Source organism: Borostomias antarcticus (assembly GCF_949987555.1).
Source record: "Borostomias antarcticus genome assembly, chromosome: 25".
In the NCBI taxonomy this organism is placed as follows: Eukaryota; Metazoa; Chordata; class Actinopteri; order Stomiiformes; family Stomiidae; genus Borostomias; species Borostomias antarcticus.
Genome location: NC_140258.1, coordinates 11384186 through 11405855, shown reverse-complemented (window position 1 = coordinate 11405855; position 21670 = coordinate 11384186). Strand labels below are relative to the sequence as shown.

The 21670-nt window shown below is 49.8% G+C and overlaps 1 protein-coding gene across 1 annotated transcript in view; it reads right to left on the bottom strand.

The window, feature by feature from the left end:
- Positions 1-4932: 4932 nt before the first annotated feature.
- LOC311326054 (neurexin-1a-like) overlaps positions 4933-21670 on the bottom strand; it is a gene marked incomplete at both ends in the record, with an annotated part of 227473 nt that continues 210735 nt past the window's right edge. The window contains 2 exons of the mRNA XM_084458892.1: positions 4933-5237; positions 19510-19597. Coding sequence (XP_084315018.1) covers positions 4933-5237; positions 19510-19597 — 393 coding nt within the window. The remainder of the gene's footprint in view (positions 5238-19509; positions 19598-21670) is intronic.

Here is a 21670-nt window from a genome sequence, read left to right as displayed (position 1 = left end):
GCAGTCAGACAAACAGGCAGACAAGCAGACAGAGAGACAGTAAGACAGGAAGGCAGGCAGACAGGCAGACAGACAGACAGACAGACAGACAGACAGACAGACAGACAGACAAGCAGGCAGACAGACAGACAAGCAGATAGGCAGGCAGGCAGGCAGGCAGGCAGGCAGGCCGACAGACAGACAGACAGACAGACAGACAGACAGACAGACAGACAGACAGACAGACAGACAGACAGACAGACAAGCAGATAGGCAGGCAGGCCGAAAGACAGAGACAGACAGAAAGACAGAGATGGACAGAAAGACAGAGACAGACAGAAAGACAGACAGAAAGACAGAGACAGACAGAAAGACAGAGACGGATAGAAAGACAGAGACGGACAGAAAGACAGAGACAGACAGACAGGCAGGAGCTCGCTCTGCTAGCTTGGTTTGGAGACGGAAGCGTGAAAGAAGGAGAAAATGTTCTGATACTGAGTAGAGGAATTACATGAGCGTGTCGAATTAAAGAGACGCCTGGTGCAGATGGAGAGAGCCTGACGGAGGGATGGGAACTGACAGAGTATGAATGAGAGAGAGAGCGAGAGAGAGAGAGAGAGAATGAGAGAGAGAGAATGAGAGGAATATGCAGAAGAATTTAAGGATAGATATGACTATAAATACCTTCCCTCTCCTCTCATCCTCTCATCCCTGTCCTCTAATAGCCGGGCCTGTTCTCTGCTGTGGGGCTGTAAGCTTCCCAGCAGCCTTTTCTCTGTCTTATTCTGAAACCTCCTCTGTGGTCTGATGATGGACATGGTGCGTCTGTGGTCCTGGTGTGTCTGTAGGTCGGTGGTCCTGTTTGTCTGTGGTCCTGGTGTGTCAGTGAGTCTGGTTCTGGTGTGTCTGTGGTCCTGGTTTGTCTGTGGTCCTGGTGTGTCTGTAGGTCTGTGGTCCTAGTGTGTCTGTAGGTCTGTGGTCCTGTTTGTCTGTGGTCCTGGTTTGTCTGTAGGTCTGTGGTCCTGGTGTGTCTGTGGTCCTGTTTGTCTGTAGGTCTGTGGTCCTGGTTTGTCTGTGGTCCTAGTGTGTCTGTAGGTCTGTGGTCCTGTTTGTCTGTGGTCCTGGTGTGTCAGTGAGTCTCGTTCTGGTGTGTCTGTGGTCCTGGTTCATATGTGATCCTCATGTGTCTGTGTCTTTATGGTCCTGGTGTGTCTGTGTCTTTATGGTCCTGGTGTGTCTGTGGACCTGGTGTGTCTGTGGACCTGGTGTGTTTGTGAGTCTCTGGTCTTGGTGTGTCTGTGGACCTGGTGGTCCTTAAGGGTTGGTCCAAATACTATAAATATTTGAGTACATCTGTACAGTACATACAGATGTGTCCATATTTAATAATGTCCCTGAACTTCATAAAATAATCAGTGTTGCTGGAATAATGTCAGAAATAGACACCGTATCAGTGGGGCACATTGATAAAGAGCTCAACATCGTTCTTTGGCTGTCTGCTGTGGAAGAACAAAAAAAGATTCCTTAAAGATAGGCTACCTTAATAACCCTTTTAACCCTGAAAGTACAGTGACAACATTTTGAATATTAATTGGTTTTTCCCTATAATACTAGAAAGTTTCTCAGCTTTCAGCAAGTGTTGGAGTGAGGAATTTTTTAGATTTGTTAGATATTTTTTTTTATATTATTAAATATTTGTTAGATATTTTTAAAATGTTGCCGGTGACGTGGTCGTATCGAAAGGTTTAATATTCCTTTTTTGGTAGAACGTTGTATTGGCAAAATGGTTCCATCTTGCACCAAGTAAGGACATGAACACAGATGTGTGTAGGCTCCAGTATGCTATGTAGAGAGTGTGTCGTATGCCCATCTCCCTTGTTCTCTGTAAAGCGCATTGTGTTGCCTCTGGGTATGAAATGCGCTATACAAATAAAGCTTTGATTGATTGATTGATTGATGTACTGTAGGACAGTGGAGAGTTGGTCGTCCTAATCTGTTACCACATGCGTTCCTGGGTGTACATGGTACCAAGACATCTGTACTATAGATACTGAGCTGCTCCTGTGTTACGCTGTACCAGTGCTGAACCCCCCCCCCAGACTGCAGAGCTTCTCTCCAGCTTCGTCGCCTCAGGGCAGAGCAGAGCCTGGTCTCCTTCAAGCGTTCAGCCCCTCAACTCGACTGTGTGTGTGTGTGTTCTCCTGGAGCGCCGCGCTGCAGTGGCCCAGAAATAACATGGCTCAGGTGGGAGAGAACCAGCAGCCGCGAGTGTCGTACGTCGCCGACAGCTGTGGTGAATAAAACGGAAAATGTAATTCTCACTTTTTTCACCATTTATCAGTTATCGCATTTCATTTACAGCTCGGATAAAACGCATGAAGATTTCTTTCATCTGTCAATGTTCATGTAGAAGAGTTTTGGTGTCATATTCTCTATCAATTTCATCAATTCAGAATTTATTTAATTAATTCATTAATTAATTTGTTTCCATAATTCAGGTAATACAAATGACTTTTGCATGTTTGATGAGAAGAATCCTTTCTACAACAAAATATTTTCAACATTTTGCTGTTGATTAAAACTGAAATGAGTTGAAACGGAAGTGACCCCCAACCCTGGTAGAACCACAGTCGACAGTCAAACTACAAGTGATGCCTGAAGAGTGTTCTGGTACTGTTCTCCCGTCTTACTTAGACTAGTCATTTCTTGAATGCTTACTCTTATTGTCATCTGCTAATACAGTTGTGATAAATTTCCTGTATTGATTCTTGACTGTTGGGAAAATTTAAAGTAGTTTAATAGATTTAGAGTTAGAGAATTAGAGTGTGCTCTCTAATTAGCGTTGTTCAAAACAGGTGTAGCCTTTTCATAAGGGAAGTAAATCTACAAAAAAAATAATCTTAGCCTCCACACATTTTGCTTGATACAGTTCTTCATAGACAGAGATTCACTTAGGTAATAGTTTATTCATTTATTCATTTCATTTTTCAAAACTATTTTTTCATAATAAATTGTACTTTGAGGTCAATAAAGAATTGTCACAATTGAACATAAAATACTGTAGAAAAAAATTGCACGGGTAGAAATAAAGAAAAAAAGGAGCAAACAAAGGTAATTCATAATCATTGTTATTTATAGGTCAAGGTCATTTTCCTCCTGGTCATCCCAGGTACAGGACCAGGTACAGGACCAGGACCAGGTACAGGACCAGGTACAGGTACAGGACCAGGACCAGGACCAGGACCAGGTACAGGACCAGGACCAGGTACAGGACCAGGACCAGGTACAGGACAGAGGGAGCAGGACAGACAGAACACACACAGCGTGGGAGATGGTCACCTTGTCCTCTCTCCTCCAGTCAAACTCACATTCAGGACCACTTGGAAACACCTCGCCGTCACCCTCATCATCATCATCATCATCATCACTCATATTACCTATGGTAATTCTCACGGGGGTGTAGTTGGGGGTCACTGGGGGTCAGGACTGTGGGGTGGGCAGTGATTTTACCTTGTCCTGGAGACGGCACCAAACTATACAGGGCATGTCTCACACCTGTCACACACATCTGGCACGTTAGGGACGCTTAGGACACACAGGACACGCTTCGGGGCATGTTAGGCTACTGCTGGGCCGGGCTGGGTCAGGTATCTCAGGTTGGCATCTGTATAAAAACTTAACAGGAGCATGTGTATGTAGAAAGGGGAAAGAATCAAAATATACCCAAATTAAAATGGGAATGTAATTGACAGATGTTGTCATAAAATCTTCTATATCTAGCAACACTTCATAACATTTATTTTTATTTTTTTTACCCACTTTTTTTTTTATTCCAAAAACGTTTGAGGGGCAGATATAGTTTGCATCATCTATACAACAGGCTATAAAACAGCACTTAATAGTCACAGTCCTGAAAGCACACGTAGATGTGGTCATACTGTATAGAAACATTATGGGATGTCGTTAAGATACTGGAGCGTGCATGGGAGTGTTCCATCAGACCTCCCGCTGTGGAGCGGACGACGCGTCCGAGCCTCGGAGCTCCCACTCTGCTGAGGGGGACACAGAGACCCCCGGCTGGAGCGACTCCACTGTTGAAGGACAGTCAGGAGCAGGAGAGGAGGAGGCCATGTTGAGTCTTTACACTCACACAGGTCAGGCAGCATCGTAAGAGTCTGCATCGGCCATCGCTGACGCCAGGAAAAAGTGCAAATACTTTGGCTGATTGCTCCGACATACCGTACTTCAGCGGCCCCTCTCGATCTTCCGGAAGTGTCCGCTGCTCCCTGCTTCCTTCCTGCTGCTCCTCGCCCCTCCTAAATCGGTGTGGCTGTATTCGTTTTTGTTTATATGTTTATGCCGTTGTATATCAGTCACGTTGTCATAGAAAAGAAGTCCCAGAGACACAAACACAGGCAATGATGATAAACACACTGAGACTGTAAATGCTGAGCCTCCCTCACGTGGCGCTCCTCTCCTCTACGCTCCTCTCCCCTCCCCTCCTCATCTCTCCTGGTTGCAGGAGGCCAGAGAGAGAGAGAGAGGGGGGGAGAGAGGGGGGGGAGAGAGGCTGCCATTATGTGGAGGAGGGCGACGGGGAGAGAGAGGTAAACATAGTTAGTTTGGTCATGGTGGACAGGTTTTGTGTACTGTGAGCATTCACCTTTCTCTCTCGCTCTCTCTCTTTGTCTCTCTACCATGAGCGAGCGGGTCCTTGTGCTATGTCCACATTCCCGTGCGCTCGGATAGAACCTAGGAAGAGTTTCATATTCTCACGGAAGAGTTTCATATTCTCACGGAACCAACCGTGTCTCAGGTAGAATGAACACTAAATATTTTATCTTTTTTTTTTGTATTTTTTGAACTTGTTACTATACACATGTGAGTCTCCTGGATTCCTCCGTCGGGCTGGAAAGTCGGACCCGGTACAGTGGAAGACCTCGGGTCCGAGGATCACACGTAGTACTCCTTGTCCTTGTTCTTCTTGTTCTTGCCGGGGGTCTTGGCGGTGTTGGCGGGCTTCTCTTTCACCACCGTGCCGTTGGACTGCGCCGAGTTGCTGATGTAGTTGCGGCTCTCGTCCACGTGGTACGAGCCCTCGTCCCGGTTGCGGTACTTGTACATGGCGTACAGCAGGATGAGGATGCAGAGGGCGGCGGCCGCCACGATGCCCACCACCATGCCCGTGGTGCTGGAGGACTCCCGGAACACCTCGGACTGACCCGGGTACTCCTTAGGCCCCGCCCCCGTCGGGTTAGCTGTGGGGGTGGGGGGGGGTGGGGGGAAGTGGGGAGGGGGGGGAGAGAGATGATCGATTGATTAAAATCAGAGCGGGTTCATAAAAATCCAACACGATAGCTGACGAAAACAACTTGGATGAGATAGACACACCGAGTTCACCGTCACTGTGCTGTAATCCCCTGTGCTCTGTGCGATAAGCTGACCAGCCCACTCACCGGCACGCCATCTGATCGTTCGGGGTTACACGCTTACAGTCGACCATCAACATTACATCGACCTCAACACGCCGACATCAAAGCACTCACAAGATAAGCTGAGGAGTGTTCATATGATGAACCGAATATGCAATTATAATGCAAATTACTAATTAACTCCAGCGAGATCCCTATCAGTTCCTCCAGTCAGCATGTATCAGAGAGCAGTTCTGTACGGGTCTCTGATTGTCTGATAACAGCACATTAATTCCATAGCTCACTATGACCCATGTGGGATCCATCTGCACCTGTGAATGGAACTGTGATTACTTATCAGCCAGGCCTCTTAATGCTTGAGTGCCGTCCAAATTATAATCCTATTGTCAGTCTGATAGGCCTGTCCTCATCCTTCCGTATCTCCCTGCCTCTCTACTCATCCCTCCGTATCTCCCTGCCTCTCTACTCATCCCTCCTCATCTGCCTGCCTCTCTACTCATCCCTCCTCATCTCCCTGCCTCTCTACTCATCCCTCCGTATCTCCCTGCCTCTCTACTCATCCCTCCTCATCTCCCTGCCTCTCTACTCATCCCTCCGTATCTCCCTGCCTCTCTACTCATCCATTCTCATCTCCCTGCCTCTTTACTCATCCCTCCGTATCTCCCTTCCCTGTCTACTCATCCCTCCTCATCTGCCTGCCTCTCTACTCATCCCTCCTCATCTCCCTGCCTCTACTCATCCCTCCTCATCTCCCTGCCTCTCTACTCATCCCTCCTCATCTCCCTGCCTCTCTACTCATCCCTCCGTATCTCCCTGCCTCTCTACTCATCCCTCCGTATCTCCCTGCCTCTCTACTCATCCCTCCTCATCTCCCTGCCTCTCTACTCATCCCTCCTCATCTCCCTGCCTCTCTACTCATCCCTCTGTATCTCCCTGCCTCTCTACTCATCCCTCCTCATCTCCCTGCCTCTCTACTCATCCCTCCTCATCCACCTGCCTCTCTACTCATCCCTCCTCATCTCCCTGCCTCTCTACTCATCCCTCCTCATTTGCCTGCCTCTCTACCCCCCCCCCCCCCCCCCACCAGCTCTTTTCCTGGACTAATGGTCTGACTAATGTCCTTCCAGAACAGCGTGATGCCGGATACAGTAGAGATAGACAGATTCAGACAGATTCAGATAGACAGATTCAGACAGACAGATTCAGACAGATTCAGATAGACAGATTCAGACAGATTCAGATAGACAGATTCAGATAGACAGATTCAGACAGATTCAGACAGACAGATTCAGACAGATTCAGATAGACAGATTCAGACAGATTCAGATAGACAGATTCAGAGCCACCCAGCTCAAAGCAGATAGACACAGAGCCGCCCTGTTCAGAGGATCACTGGGCTTTCCCAGAGAAACTGCCAGGGATAAAGGTCTTTGTTCGGAGGCATCTCTCTTTCTCTTCACGTTTCCCTCTCTTCTTCTCTATCCCTCTATCTTTCTCCCCTCCCCTTCTCACCTTTCTCTCCCCTCAAGCTAGCGCACAGGTAGCCAAGCTAACGGAGCGAGCAAACCGCCAAGGACACGCGGAGAGAGAGAGAGAGAGAGAGAGAGAGAGAGACAGAGAGAGAGAGAGAGACAGAGAGATAGACAGAGAGAGAGACAGAGAGAGAGTGAGAGAGAGTGAGAGAGAGACAGAGAGAGAGAGAGAGAAACAGAGAGAGAGACAGAGAGAGAGTGAGAGAGAGAGAGAGAGAGACAGAGAGAGAGTGAGAGACAGAGAGAGAGACAGAGAGAGAGTGAGAGAGAGAGAGAGAGAGACAGAGAGAGAGTGAGAGACAGAGTAAGAGAGTGAGAGAGAGAGAGAGAGTGTGCCGGGGGTGGATGGCGTGTGACTGAACGCTGCAGCAGATTAGCGCTGGCCGTGACAAGACCACTTATCCTTGGAGACAGGTGTGAAGAAAGCTCCGGCGTCCCCCCCCCCCCCCCGGATGTCCTCTCGCCCCCCCCCCCCCATCTGTGCCGGCCTGTGCTTTGTGATGACTCAGGGTTGTGTGTGTCCATAGAGATTAGCATCATTACAGATGATTCTCCTGACACTGGCGTCATCACTCTGACACAGGGGCCTGCTGCTTGGGCTAGTGTCACCCGCCTGTCACAAACAGCCTATAACCTACGGCTAATGGGAAGACGCTGTCCATCACAGACCTGGCACCCGAGCCTCTATTGGTTTCTCTATCTGTAGGTCTCTCTGTCTGTCTCCCCACTCTCCCTCTCTCCCTCCTTCTAGTGGGGTTATGTGGAGGGTGCCGTAGTTCCTTCGCCGGCGTCCCAGAATGCATCTGCTCGCCAGCCCTCCATCACCATTGAGTGAAGCCACATAAACTGATGGGGAAATGGCGCCTGAAACAAGTGTTTAAAATGACAGCGTCTCCTATAAAGCCTACTCGAGCGTGTGAGTAAAATCACTTGGACAGGAAGCGACCGCAGACCAGTGGGGGCGGGGCCTTCATAGGGACTCTGCGGGGTGGGGGCGGGGCTCTGGGATGGGGGCGTAACTCCTGAAGGGGGGGAAGGTGGCGTCCGAGTGTCAGAATAACCTTGTCTACCCCCTCATCTGGGAGTTATGCTGTGGAGCTCAGGGTTCGTGTTTCAGCTCCGCCCCCTCACCGGGTCGCTGCTGCTAGGCCAGCCGTCAGGGAGGGGTGACAGGGGAGTGCAGCGCTGGGGACAGAGGGACTAGATCACATCTCACTCGGTATCATATCTGCTCGGCGCAATGTGCTCTCTGCTCTGGTGATGTATGAGAGCGAGGTGTAATGGCACAGCGCCGGGACGGAGTCACGACGAGGAGGAGGAGATGATGAGAGACAGGATGTAGGGGAAATTAGGTAGTTAAAGAAACGAGACCAGTTCCATCACTCTCTCTCTCTCTCTCTCTGCCTTGCTCTGTCTCTCTTTTCTTGTCACTCTCTCTCTCTCAAAGAGAGATGGAGAGACAGACAGCAAGAAAGGGAGAGAGAGAATGTGGGACAGGGAGAGAGAGGGGGGAGAGAAATACAGAGAGTATACCGAGAGTATGTCTCTCCCCCCACAGCATTCTCTCTCTCCCTTTCTTGCTCTCTTCCTCTGACTCTCTCTCTCCATCTCTCTGTCTCTCTCTTTTATACTGTACTGATGTGAATGAGATATTATTGGACAAAGAGGAGAGGAGAGGGGAAGGGGGGGAGAGCGGAGAGGGGGAGGAGAGGAGAGGGGAAGGGGGAGGAGAGGAGAGGGGGAGGAGATGAGAGGAGACGGGAAGTGGGGAGAGAGGAGAGGGGGAGGAGGGGAGAGGAGAGGGGAAGGGGGAGGGAAGGGGGAGGAGAGGAGAGGGGAAGGGGGGAGAGAGAAGAGTGGGAGGAGAGGAGAGGGGGATAAGAGGAGAGGAGAGGGGGAGGGAAGGGGGGAGGAGAGGGCAGGGGAAGGGCAGTCTCAGTCTGTCAGTAGGGTGTGAATAGATGCTCCTCTTTAAGGCCAACTTCTCCTTATCTGTCTCTGGGAGGGAGGCTCATTCGTTATTTGATCTGCGTCAGGATGGGGGGGTGGGGGGGGGGGAGACGGGGAGGTGAGGTGAGGGCGGGAGCGGGGACGGTCGTACCAGGTGAAGGCGAGGAGGCTCATGGTGGAGTAATGGGGCAAACAGGAAGCAGTTAGTCTGCGATGAACCAAACGGCGGCGGCGGCGCGCAGACCTCTGCTTAGCGGGATTGATAGGTGTAGGTACTGCATTTGTAATGCGCTCCCCATCCAGTTGTTACACTGGCCCGGAGCGCCATTCACACATCAATGGCGGCATCTGCCATGCAAGGCGCTTGCCTGCTCATTGGGAGCAATTTGGGGTTCAGTGTCTTGCCCAAGGACACTTCGACAGGTAGTGAGGAGAAGCCGGGATTCGAACCACCGACCCTACGATCACTGATCGCAGATGTCACTTCTCTGAATGAATACCGGTCATCTGCACCCTCGACTCGACAACTTTTCGATAGCATAATGGTTTAGGGGGGGTTGTGTCAGGTGCATTGGCAAGTCAAAGGACTGCAAGTCGAATCCAGCGACTTTAAAATCAAAAGATTTTAAATCAGCCAAGTACGCTTCCTACTATGAGGAATTTGCCTTGGTGCATAAACATAGCAAGGCAGAACAGTGCAAATGTCAACGTGATAGAACACAATATACAATAGCCTACAGTCTACAAAAATGAATGGCTATTAAATAGTCTACATAGCTGTCAACGCTACATGCCCAAACAAAAATCTAAAGACTGGACTCCACCTGTCATATTTAGCAGTGTCAGTAAAATGCATTGGACGATATTAGCCTACTCGTTCAGTTAACGGAGAAGGGCACACAGTTGGACCTGGCGCATCGGGGATATTATTGGACAGAGCACTCTCGCTTTGTAAAATAATGAAAACCATTATTATATGATAAATGATACAAATATTATAGTATTGCAATCCTATAATGTTACACAACTGTAGATTTGAAGTAAACACAATCACAAATCATTTTAAATGAATGTCTTTCTCACGAATAGTCCGTAGCCTACTTATGACTGCTCTTCCGTGTTCGTAGATGATGTTATTAATTCCCACATGTGAGAACGTTGGTGAATGCCAGAATCTTCTTTGAAACGGTGTAAGTGAAGTTTAAGAAGAAAATGCTTCCTAAGAAATTCTTAACTCCGTTGTCTTTGGCAACGGATCGCAAATTGATATCAGGAGAGCCCCAGACAGAGGGAGGGGGGGGGGAGGGGGGCAGAGAGAGGCGTGGGAAGGGGGGGGGGGGGCAGAGAGAGGCGTGAGCAGCAGTATGGATGAGTCTGGGATCTGGGTCTGTGGATTTCTAATAATACACTGAGATATTTCAACAGACAGATGAATCCAATTGAACTGGGTCACATTGTTAATGGGATCGTTAACAGAACATGTACCATGTGTTTGCGTGTGTGTGTGTGTGTGTGAGGGGGGGGGCTGTTGCAATGTGGATGTGTCATATGCTCAGGGAGCTCTGTGTGTGTGTGTGTGTGTGTGCGCGCGTGTGCGCGCGTGTGTGTGTGTGTGTGTGGGGGGGGGTACTCCACAGAGCACCTGGCTTAGTCGTTCAGCTCAGTTAAGCAAAGCTGTAATCCCAGCAGATTACTGTAACTAGCTGCTCTTAATCTGCCCTAATCTGCAGATGTCAGACAGACAGGTCAGTGTATCGACCCACAGACAGGTGAGTAGACAGACACGTCAGTATATCAGCAGACAGACAGGCAACAGCCTCCTGGGCAATTAGTCGGCTCTCCTAAATCAACACTCCGTCCTCCAGAAAACAACCCCATCCTTCTCTACTGGCTGGCAGGCTGACATATGTGTGTGTGTGTGTGTGTGTGCGTGTGTGTGTGTGTGTGTGTGTGTGTGCTGACAGCCATGCATGTGCGAGTCCTCTGAGAGCCGCGGCTGATTCTTCTTGGCTGTTGGATACAGAACTGAGTGAGCATGAAATGAGCTCAGAGTGGGGATTATTCAGGCATGTTTGACTCTCGCACCGCAAATGATGCACGGGCATGTTCAGCCCCGCTGCCCGGCGTGCGGAGTGAGGCGGTGTGCGGAGAGAGGAGGGGATCAGAGAGAGAGAGAGAGAGAGAGAGAGAGAGAGAGAGAGAGAGAGAGAGGCGGCGAGGAATAGAGGAGGGGATCAGAGAGAGAGAGAGAGAGAGAGAGAGGGGGGGGAGAGAGAGAGGGAGAGAGAGGGAGACAGAGAGAGAGAGAGAGGGAGAGAGAGAGAGAGAGAGAGAGAGAGGGAGGGAGAGAGAGAGAGAGAGAGAGAGAGAGGGAGAGAGAGAGAGAGAGAGAGGCGGCGAGGAAGAGAGGAGGGGATCAGAGAGAGAGAGAGAGAGGGAGGGCGGGGAGAGGAGAGGGCAGAGCAGGCGGAACATCCAGAAATAATCCTTTCCTCTTCTCCTGTCCTCTGAGTGACCGCCACCGTACTCTTCTGCATTGTCAGACAGTATATACAGTAGGGTGAGGGGGGGGTTAGGAGGGTGAGGGGGGGGTTAGGAGGTTGATGTGGTGCGGTGAGAGGGAGGGGGGGGGGGGGGGGCAGGTGAGCTGAGGTGAGGGGACTCGGTTCATTCAGGGATAATGACCTCATGCTATGCTGGCTCATGTACCAGGTACCATCTGGAAATTAGCTCATATAGACAGCGTGGGAGGAAAGCAGCAATAAAGACAACCACAGATGTCTCCAAATGAGTTCTCTTTGACTAGAGGACCTATAAAGAGTGTGTGTGTGTGTGTGTGTGTGTGTGTCTTTTTTGACATGATAGTGACAGGCTTTAGACATTATCGCTAGCGTTCCATTACCGTAATACCTGGCGCAGTCGGTAAAAAACATTTTCTATATTACCCGAAAGCAGGGGGACAGTGGACCCCCCCATTCCATTGCGCCTGGTGAGTGTATGTGTGTGTGTGTGTGTGTGTGTGTGTGTATGTGTGTTTTACAGCCTGTGTTTATGGCTGTGTTGCTGATCAGACAGGACTGAGATTGAGCATTTCCTCTCACAGCACTCTATAGCCGGGCGTGAATCAACTTTACAGTCTGTTATAGCCTCTTACCGAAACACACACACACACACACAAACACACACACACGCACACACGCACACACACACACACAGCCTGGCTGTTTATCAGAGCTGCCATCGTAACGGTTCTGCCGGTGTAAGAGAACGCTCTGAGTCAACCCCATGCATTGTTAAGTTGCGTTCCTCCGTATGGGATCATCCATTCAGCCTCACTTCATATTCCAGCCCACTCTCCACACTCACAACAACAAGAGGAAAACAGGGGCCAAGGTGTTGTGCTTGAGAAATAAACCAAAACATAATTTGGTTTAGGGTAGAGGAACACAAGTCCAATTGATGGAGCAGAAATGCCTGGTATCCTGGCGCCCCACCCGGGGGCATGGTCAGGGCTCCGCCGCAGCGCCCCTCATTATAACACCCTTATTCCATTCCTTCGACTCCAGCTATAATGTGTATTTCATGGATCACAGCCTGCTGCTAACGGGAATGTGTGTGTGTGTGGGGGGGGTATTTTGAGCACTATCTCTGCAGAAAGCAACTCCTTTGCTAGTCAGAAGTGCAGGAGCAAGACCAATACCAAAACTAGGACCAATACCAGGACTAGGACCAATACCAAGACTAGGACCAATACCAAGACTAGGACCAATACCAGGACTAGGACCAATACCAAGACCAGGACCAATACCAAGACTAGGACCAATACCAAGACTAGGACCAGGACCCGGACCCGGACCAGGACCAGGACCAGGACCAGGACCAAGACCAAGACCAAGACCAAGACCAAGACCAAGACCAAGACCAGGATCTGATGGTAGCCATGATACCATAGTAGCCAGCCATCAAATCCTCACAGACACACTAGCTAGCTGAATGACGGCTCACAAACAGGAATAATGTCGAAAAAAAAGGGAGGGGGTTGTTTGGAGCAGATGTTAAATCCTGTCTGTGTTCGAAATGGCATAATAACATACTGCCTACTACATACTCAATGAGTATGTACTGCATACTGCCCACTGAATTCATTACCAGCAGACTGTTCATACTGAAGTATGCAGCTAAGAATCCCATAATGCATTTCACACAAGCCGGCAGTGATAGCGGGGATTTTAAAGCAGGCTAAAAGCTGTTTTAATATGCCATTTTATTAATTAGTTTTCATCTTTTTTCAGGCAAGAAAGTATCCATGTAGATTCCCAGTATGTGGTCACTTTATCCAAATAACTTGTTTTTATCCAAATAACCCGTTTATAATCTGCTCCCAGCCTCCCTCGTTATCAGAGATCGCTGGCCGAATTACTTTTTCTCTTGTAACGTTTAGTTTTCCTTAACTGCAGGATTGGATAGAAACATAAAAAATAAAAAAACAAGTTGTAAAATGATTTGAGGTCAATGCTAGCTACATAACTAGCAACGCGCTTTACACTCACCTCTCATTCACCCATTCACACACACACATTCACTAACGAAAGGCAGCAGCTGCCATGCAAGCTACAATGCATTTTGGGGTTCAGTGTCTTGCCCAAGGACAGTTTGATAAAGGAATAGACTGCACTTATATAGCGCTTTTCCACCTTAGCGGCACTCAAAGCGCTTTACAATGGCCTCTCATTCACCCATTCACACATCAATGGCGGTAACTGCCATGCAAGGTGCTAACCTGCTCATTGGGAGCAATTTGGGGTTAGGTGTCTTGCTCAAGGACACTTTGACATGTGGACAGTCGGAGCTGGGATTCAAACCGCTGACCCTTCGATCATTGAACGACCCGCTCTACCAACTGAGCTACAGCTGCCCCGTTTGTGTGGACAGGAGCCGGGGTTCGTGCTGCCGGCCCTATGATTACTGGACGACCCGCTCTACCTCCTGGTCCACAGACGCTAGACTGTTGTGATCAGCTGATATGTTGCACAGCAAACAAGCATAACAGTATTATTCATGGCTAACTGGTGGCCATTTCCTCATTAGCTCCCGCTTCACGTTCACTCGACAACATCATCAATCTTAATATGTATTAACGTCTTATCATTCTATCCAACCATGCCTCTTACCACACAACAGAATCAGTTTGTCCCATAAATACAACATTACTATCTTTTTAACCAGCCAAATTTTTCTAATTTTCTTAAATTACAAGCTCTAAAAACATAATCATTAATAAATAGATTTTATGATCATTTAATCTTCATGCATCAAACAAACATCAAAGCCTTTGTGACAGCATTGCGCTTGTGACACTGGTAATCATTCGCAGAAGCAACCATCTGCCTCACAGTCTGCAATTGCGCAGTACGCAATGCATTTTGGGGCAGTTGAGCGTAAGAATTAACCTCACGCCGCATACTCTGAAATTCAGGCTAATCTAGTATACATCCGGGCATTTCTCGTGTACACAAATTTCACATACTACGTAGTGGGAATGCACTACATACTCGTCATATATAGTATGAATAATACAGTACGTTAGTGTGACATTTCGAACACACAACCCCTGTTTCCTCTCTGTGTGACACAAGACATCAGCAGGGCGGCCTGACCTGGCTCATCTCCAATGAGGGGACACACAAACACAATGACCGCACAATGACCACATAACCACAAAGAACAGGCTAAATCGGCTTCATTTCTGGAAGGGCTCCCACCGCAACAGCCAATCACAGGGTATCTGTGCTCACCCAGGAGCGCGGTAGAGAAAGATGAGATCTCCGGGTTTCTCAGCATCACAGAGCGGCGCTGATCACTGGTGTCAATGCTGATGATAATGATCTCATCACATGCTTGAGGAACTCCAGAGATGAGGAGCGATATCTGTCTTCGGGAGGCGTAGCTCAGCTCTACGTTCCTCCCTGTTCTGCCTGCCGGCGGCTCGTAGACGACTGTATTGCCATCTGTGGAGCAGCATTGCCTTCATCAAGGCAGCGCGGTCTTCATCAAAAGAGGCCGAGGGCCATGCGGACCTCCTGCTGTGTGAGACTGAGCAGCTTCTTGCCAGAGACCAGTGACCTCTCCAGCCAGCCGGATCAGATATGCCATTTCATTAATCTGAGACTCTAAAACAATCATTTACAGTACATAGCGCCAGATTGTTTTTTTGCCTCTTTGTCGGGGTTCATTTCAGTCGGTGCCCTCAGTCTAAATATGGGAAATACCATTAGATTTATAGCCTTACTTTCTTTTTTTCCCCACTTTCAAAAGCAAATATAATAGTGAAAATGTCAAACACTCCGCTGGCTGCTAATGTCACAGTAAAGCGCTGGAGGATGGAGAGACTGAAGAGAGGAGAGGAAATGCGATGATTAACCTGTGCCTGTCCGCAGGCGCTCTGCAGGGTGGCAGCACCAGGGACAGCGAGGAGCGAGATAATGAAACTATGAGGGGGAGTGGGATAGCACTGTGCTGTGTGTGTGTGTGTGACTGTGCTGTGTGTGTGTGTGTGTGTGTGTGACTGTGCTGTGTGTGTGTGTGTGTGTGACTGTGCTGTGTGTGTGTGTGTGTGTGTGTGTGTGTGTGTGTGTGTGTGTGTGTGTGCGCGCATGTGTGTGTGTGTCTCCCTAGTGGTAATTCTGGGTTTGGTAGATGTCTGTGATGTATTACCATCGACAGAGGAGGTGAGTGTGCAAACATCCCCTAAACAAACACCTAGCCTCCACGCAGCCCGACTGAGGGGGTGACTCTCAGATCCAGACCCGACTGAGGGGGTGACTCTCTCAGATCCAGACCCGACTGAGGGGGTGACTCTCAGATCCAGACCCGACTGAGGGGGTGACTCTCAGATCCAGACCCGACTGAGGGGGTGCCTCTCTCAGATCCAGACCCGACTGAGGGGGTGACTCTCTCAGATCCAGACCCGACTGAGGGGGTGACTCTCTCAGATCCAGACCCGACTGAGGGGGTGACTCTCAGATCCAGACCCGACTGAGGGGGTGACTCTCAGATCCAGACCCGACTGAGGGGGTGACTCTCAGATCCAGACCCGACTGTGGGGGTGCCTCTCTCAGATCCAGACCCGACTGAGGGGGTGAGTCTCTCAGATCCAGACCCGACTGAGGGGGTGACTCTCTCAGATCCAGACCCAACTGAGGGGGGGACTCTCTCAGATCCAGACCCGACTGAGGGGGTGACTCTCTCAGATCCAGACCCGACTGTGGGGTGACTCTCTCAGATCCAGGCTCCTCCCCAGCCCAGCGTGGGTCTCTGGTCCAGGAGCAGGGTAATGGTCAGTTGCTGAATCTATCCTGGTCGTCCAGGCATCAGCTCAGGGTGGCTCTCTGGGCCAGGGGGAGGATGCTATTAGCAGCAGTGTGATCTAATATGGGTCCTGCTGGAAGATGAGCTCTGTTGCTGCTCTCCCAGCCTTCCAGAGGAGAGGGATGTGAAGCAGGGCTGTGTGTAAACTGGCAATCGATGCTGCTGGATGGCAGATATAGGCTGAGCATTGGGACAAGTGTCCAGTGATGTACAACCTGATCTACAGCTAACCTTGGGAGGGGGGGGGGGGGCTGGGAGGAAGCAGGGATGAGACGCTGGGAAGAAGCTGCCACGTAGACCCCACCTGGGAGCCGTCTGTTTGTCCCCGAGCGGTAGTCTCTCTGGTAATATAACACCTCTCTGGGATGTCAGTAGAAATGTCCCCCACCAACGGTGTTGTAATCTTCTCCCACTCCAGTAATATCCAACTCTCTTAGCTGTAGCCGTTACCAAAGTTAATGTTTCTCTAAGGTGCTACACAATATCCTGGTAGTGGTGTCCTTCTCACAGCAGCTACACTAATATCCAATTAGTCCCAGATATAGCCTAGCCTCTAGTGATGTGCCTGTAAGGTAATGGTGGTGGTGGGGGGGTTACAGTGTGTAACTGAGGTATCTGTGTTCTTTTGTGGTCAGTTGGCAGACTTCTGTGCTCGTACAGAACAATACATGACCATAGATGAGCTGCAGGGCCTGAGATACTATCCCTGTAGAACCTGTCCTGTGGAACCTGAGAGACTGTCCTTGTGGAACCTGAGAGACTGTCCTTGTGGAATCTGAGATACTGTCCTGAGGAACCTGAGAGACTGTCTTACAGAACCTGAGAGACTGTCCTTGTGGAACCTGAGAGACTGTCCTCGGAACCTGAGAGACTGTCCTGTGGAACCTGAGAGACTGTCCTTGTGGAACCTGAGAGACTGTCTTACAGAACCTGAGAGACTGTCCTGTGGAACCTGAGAGACTGTCCTGTGGAACCTGAGAGACTGTCCTGTGGAACCTGATCGACTGTCCTGTGGAACCTGATCGACTGTCCTTGTGGAACCTAAGAGACTGTCCTGTGGAACCTCAGAGTCCTGTGGTATCTCTGATAGTGTCTATGTGGCCAGGAACAGATCCAGGTCCAGATCCAGAGGTGAGTTTTACTTCACAGAGCGGAGAGTGCAGATAGCAGATAACAGATACAAATCATGCTCAACAACTCTCACCCTGGAGATCACAGAACTGATGTCCAATACCTTCAATGGAGGAGAGGAGAGGAGAGGAGAGGAGAGGAGAGGAGAGGAGAGGAGAGGAGAGGAGAGGAGAGGAGAGGAGAGGAGAGGAGAGGAGAGGAGAGGAGAGGAGAGGAGAGGAGAGGAGAGGAGCAGGAAAGGAGAGAAGACAGACATAAAATCAGCCAACCAGCCAGCCCAAGATGGCGGCAGACTGACAACCAGCCAGCCTGAGAAATAGCCAGCCAGGAAGTTCAGAAGCCAGTCAGCCAGCCAAAAAGACTGAATCAGTCTGGGAGAATTAGGACAGACATTAATTGAGCAGACTCTATAATCACGTCCAGATCAATACAGAGGAGGGAGGCCTCTAGTCTGGACTTAATTGTTCTCTTTCGACTGGATCCACTCAGAGCATGTCTGAGAATCTCTTTTCTACTGAGGTAAGCACCAGAGCCAAGTTAATTACCTCCTCTGTGTCTGGGCCGTAGATGAGGTTTCCGCATTGATAAACAGGAAAACACACACACACACACACACACACACACACACACGCAAACACACGCGCACACACACACACACACACACACACGCACACACACACACATCCGAGAGCTTAGGAAGTGGAAGGAAGAGGGAAGTGTGCTATTCTTTGCCCGAGGCTGACAGTACACACAGTACAATGTTCAGTCCACCTAAATCTTTGAACTTCCCATCGATCTGCTTCTGCTTCTAATGTCATGTAAAGTTATGACAACTTTAGGTATTGTGATGTTGTAGGTTGTGTCAGACTGGGCATCCTCGCATCATAGGTGAATGTATCATTATACCTCGGTGTGATTCTGATTGACAGGTAACATGTGAACCCTTCTGGTCGGGTAGCTATCCCTCATCACCAACAGGCTGCTGTGATGTTCCACTGCCTGACTGGCTGCCTCTCCTGGGGGAGATTGTGATACATTAGTGCTGATTGAAATAAACGATGCAAGTTTGCCTCCAATCTCAATTCAATTTCACTATCTCATCCCTGGTGGAAATCTGCTGTACAGTCTGCCGTGTGTGTGTGTGTGTGTGTGTGTGTGAGTGTGAGTGTGTGAGTCCATACGAAATTGACACATTTTCTAACTAAACCTGTGTTCTTTAGAAGCGCTCCATGGTTTCATTTGTGAGCAGCCAGGCCATTTACAGTATATAGCCTCCTCGCAAAATATAGCATGTAACTCAATCTGGTCTAATAAAATAAACATCACTGTTTATTGTTATGCCATGGCATCATTTATCAGACAGAAGGGAAGTCACTGCTGGGTCTATAGAACAACAGCAATATCCACACTCAGGACACACACCCTTGAATCACATCATACAACAGCTCTCTCTCTCTCTCTCTCTCTCTCTCGCTCTCTCTTGCTGTCTCTCTCTCTCTCTTTCTCTCTCCCTCTTTCTCTCTCTCTCTCTCTCTCTCTCCCTCTTTCTCTCTCTCTCTCTTTCTCTCCCTCTTTCTCTCTCTCTCTCTCTCTCTCTCTCTCGCTGTCTCTCTCTCTCTCTTTCTCTCCCTCTCTCTCTCTCTCCCTCCCAATCTCTCTACGCAGGTTGAGTCCCAGCGAAACAGGACAATCAGGAAGCTCCTCTACATTTCAGAACCAATCAGCCGGTGCACGTCGCAGCATGTGTGAAGCAACAGGAAGTGCTCCCACTGCTCCTCTCCCCACTTAATTAACAACGGCAGGAACCAGACAGCAGATATCTCGGCAGATACCTCACACACACACACACACACACACACACACACACACACACGCACGCACAGACACACAGCGAATACCTCTCACACACACAAACACGCACACCAGCTACAGGGTAACACACTAGGGCAAAATGCGGTCAGGATGACAGGTGTAATGTTTCTACCTGCATGTTGAGCTTACAGATCAGACACAGACAGTTCTCTGTGCACGGGCGGAGGACTGTGACAGACAGGAAGGGGCGGGTCGTCAGCAGGGCACACAGCCGGGGAGAAGGAGAATAAAAAGAGATGACTAACCTAACCCACCTGAGCTCGGCTCACAGGGATCGATGTCCTCGTCATCGCTAGGACACTCCGCAGACGCCACCAGCAGGTCGTCCGTGGTCTGCGGGAGAGAGAGAGAGAGAGAGGGGGATGAGATCGAGGGATGAGGACAGGTACAGGACTGATGTCGTTCCATCCATCTTCGCTCCGTCGATAGGAGTGCGACCCGCAGTGCTGGGCGAGAGGAGGCCGGATTACAGATGGATCCTGGGAGTTTAGCGGCTGGATTTGTCCGTCCCCACGGCAACGGCAGTATCCTCTGTTGTCTCCCCGTCCGAGGTGAGATGTGATCACACACAGAGAGACCAGACCTGGGTACCTCTCAATCAATATGTCAGCTCTCTATCCGTCTCTCTCTCTCTCTCTCTCTCTCTCTCTCTCCCTCTCCCTATCTCTCAACTTGAAACAAACTGAACAGTGTATTTTCTCTAAAAGAAGAACATACAACTGCACTCAAAGCTTGTGTTGCTAAGAAAGATGTGTTTGCAGGGCTTCCGGGTCTAGCGAAGCCAGGCTAGCATATTAGCTACATTTTCTGTCGCTCAGTGCTACGTTACATGTTTCTTTGCTCTGATTGGTTGTAGGTCTATCCAATTGCATCCAGAGGCATTTCGACCTACGCCCCGTCGATAATGCCCCTTGGGAATCAGAAAGCAACTGTGAGTTTCCAGACATTTTTTGCAAATTGGGTCTGGCGAAACCAGGCTAATCTACACCCTCAACCCAGGCTGCAGCTCCTCCACACAGGGGGCCCCAGTCCCAGTCCCGGACCCAGGAAAAGGGCAGGCAGGCAGGCAGGGGAGGCAGGGGAGGCAGCCACCGGGACCAGCCAGGTAAAACATGACACGCCCCCGCTCTTTAACAGCCCAGCCTCAGGACACCACATTACAAGCAGCAGTAAAGGTCGTTTTATTGGAACATGGCCGCCTCCGGAAAAACTAGGTCTCTGTTAGGTCTGCTGGGGACACAACCTGCTAGGGGGATTGATCTGCAGTATGACTGGTGTGTGTGTGTGTGTGTGTGTGTGTGTGTGTGTGTGTGTGTGTGTGTGTGTGTGTGTGTGTCGAGGGGAGGTCTGCTGTTTGACTGTCCCAAGGCTGGAATACAGGCTCCTGCTTATCTCTCCTTTATAAAGCGGATTCAAACCCGCTATTCACCCATGTAGCACTTCTTACAGATAAGCTGCATTCATTATGGTTTGATATGAGGCTCCGTACAGGAGATCCGGCTCAGAGCAGAGGGGAGGAGTGTGTGCTCCTGGCTGATATGGAGGGGTGTGTGTGTGTGTGTGTGTGTGTGTGTGTGTGTGTTCTTGTCTGCTATGGAGGCGTGTGTGTGTGTGTGTGTGTGTGCGTGCGTGTGTGTGTTCCTGTTTACTATGGAGAGGTGCGTATGATCCTGTCTGCTGTGGAGGGGTGTCTATGTCTGCTATGGAGGTGCATGTGTCTATTCCTATCTGCCTTTGAATGGATGGTGTGTGTCAGGGGCGGGGTGGCCATCGGGAACAGTGGGAGTTTTCCCGGTGGACTGGGGTGCTAACTGGCCTGCCCCACCCCCCACCCCCCAAAAAACAATAAGAATAAACTGTCAGCACCCCCCACCCTACGGCCAACAACTTGCGTGTTCCTGTCTGCTTTGGAGGTGTGTGTGTGTGTATGTTCCTGTTTGCTATGGAGGGGTGTGTGTGTGTGTTCCTGTCTGCTATGGAGGGTGTGTGTGTGTTTGTATGTGTGTGTGCTCCTGTCTGCTATAGAGGTGTGTGTGTGTGTGTATGTTCCTGTCTGCTATGGAGGGGTGTGTGTGTGTTCCTGTCTGCTATGGAGGGTGTGTGTGTGTTTGTGTGTGTGCTCCTGTCTGCTATGGAGGGGTGTGTGGTATGTGCTCTTGCAGGGGTGCAGTGAGACGGCAATTATCCTGTCTGTTTACAGGGGGACAGAGGACATGCTCCCAAGTCAGATTACTATCGACTGACCTGGCGGAAACACAAGGTGATGTCACCGCTGGCCGGTCATCTTCCTGTCTAATAGGCTCTGAACGAGGAAATAATATCATTTATACCCCTCTGACATGTGATAACATGGGGGGGTAGGGGGAGAGAGAGGAGAGGAGAGGAGAGGAGAGGAGAGGAGAGGAG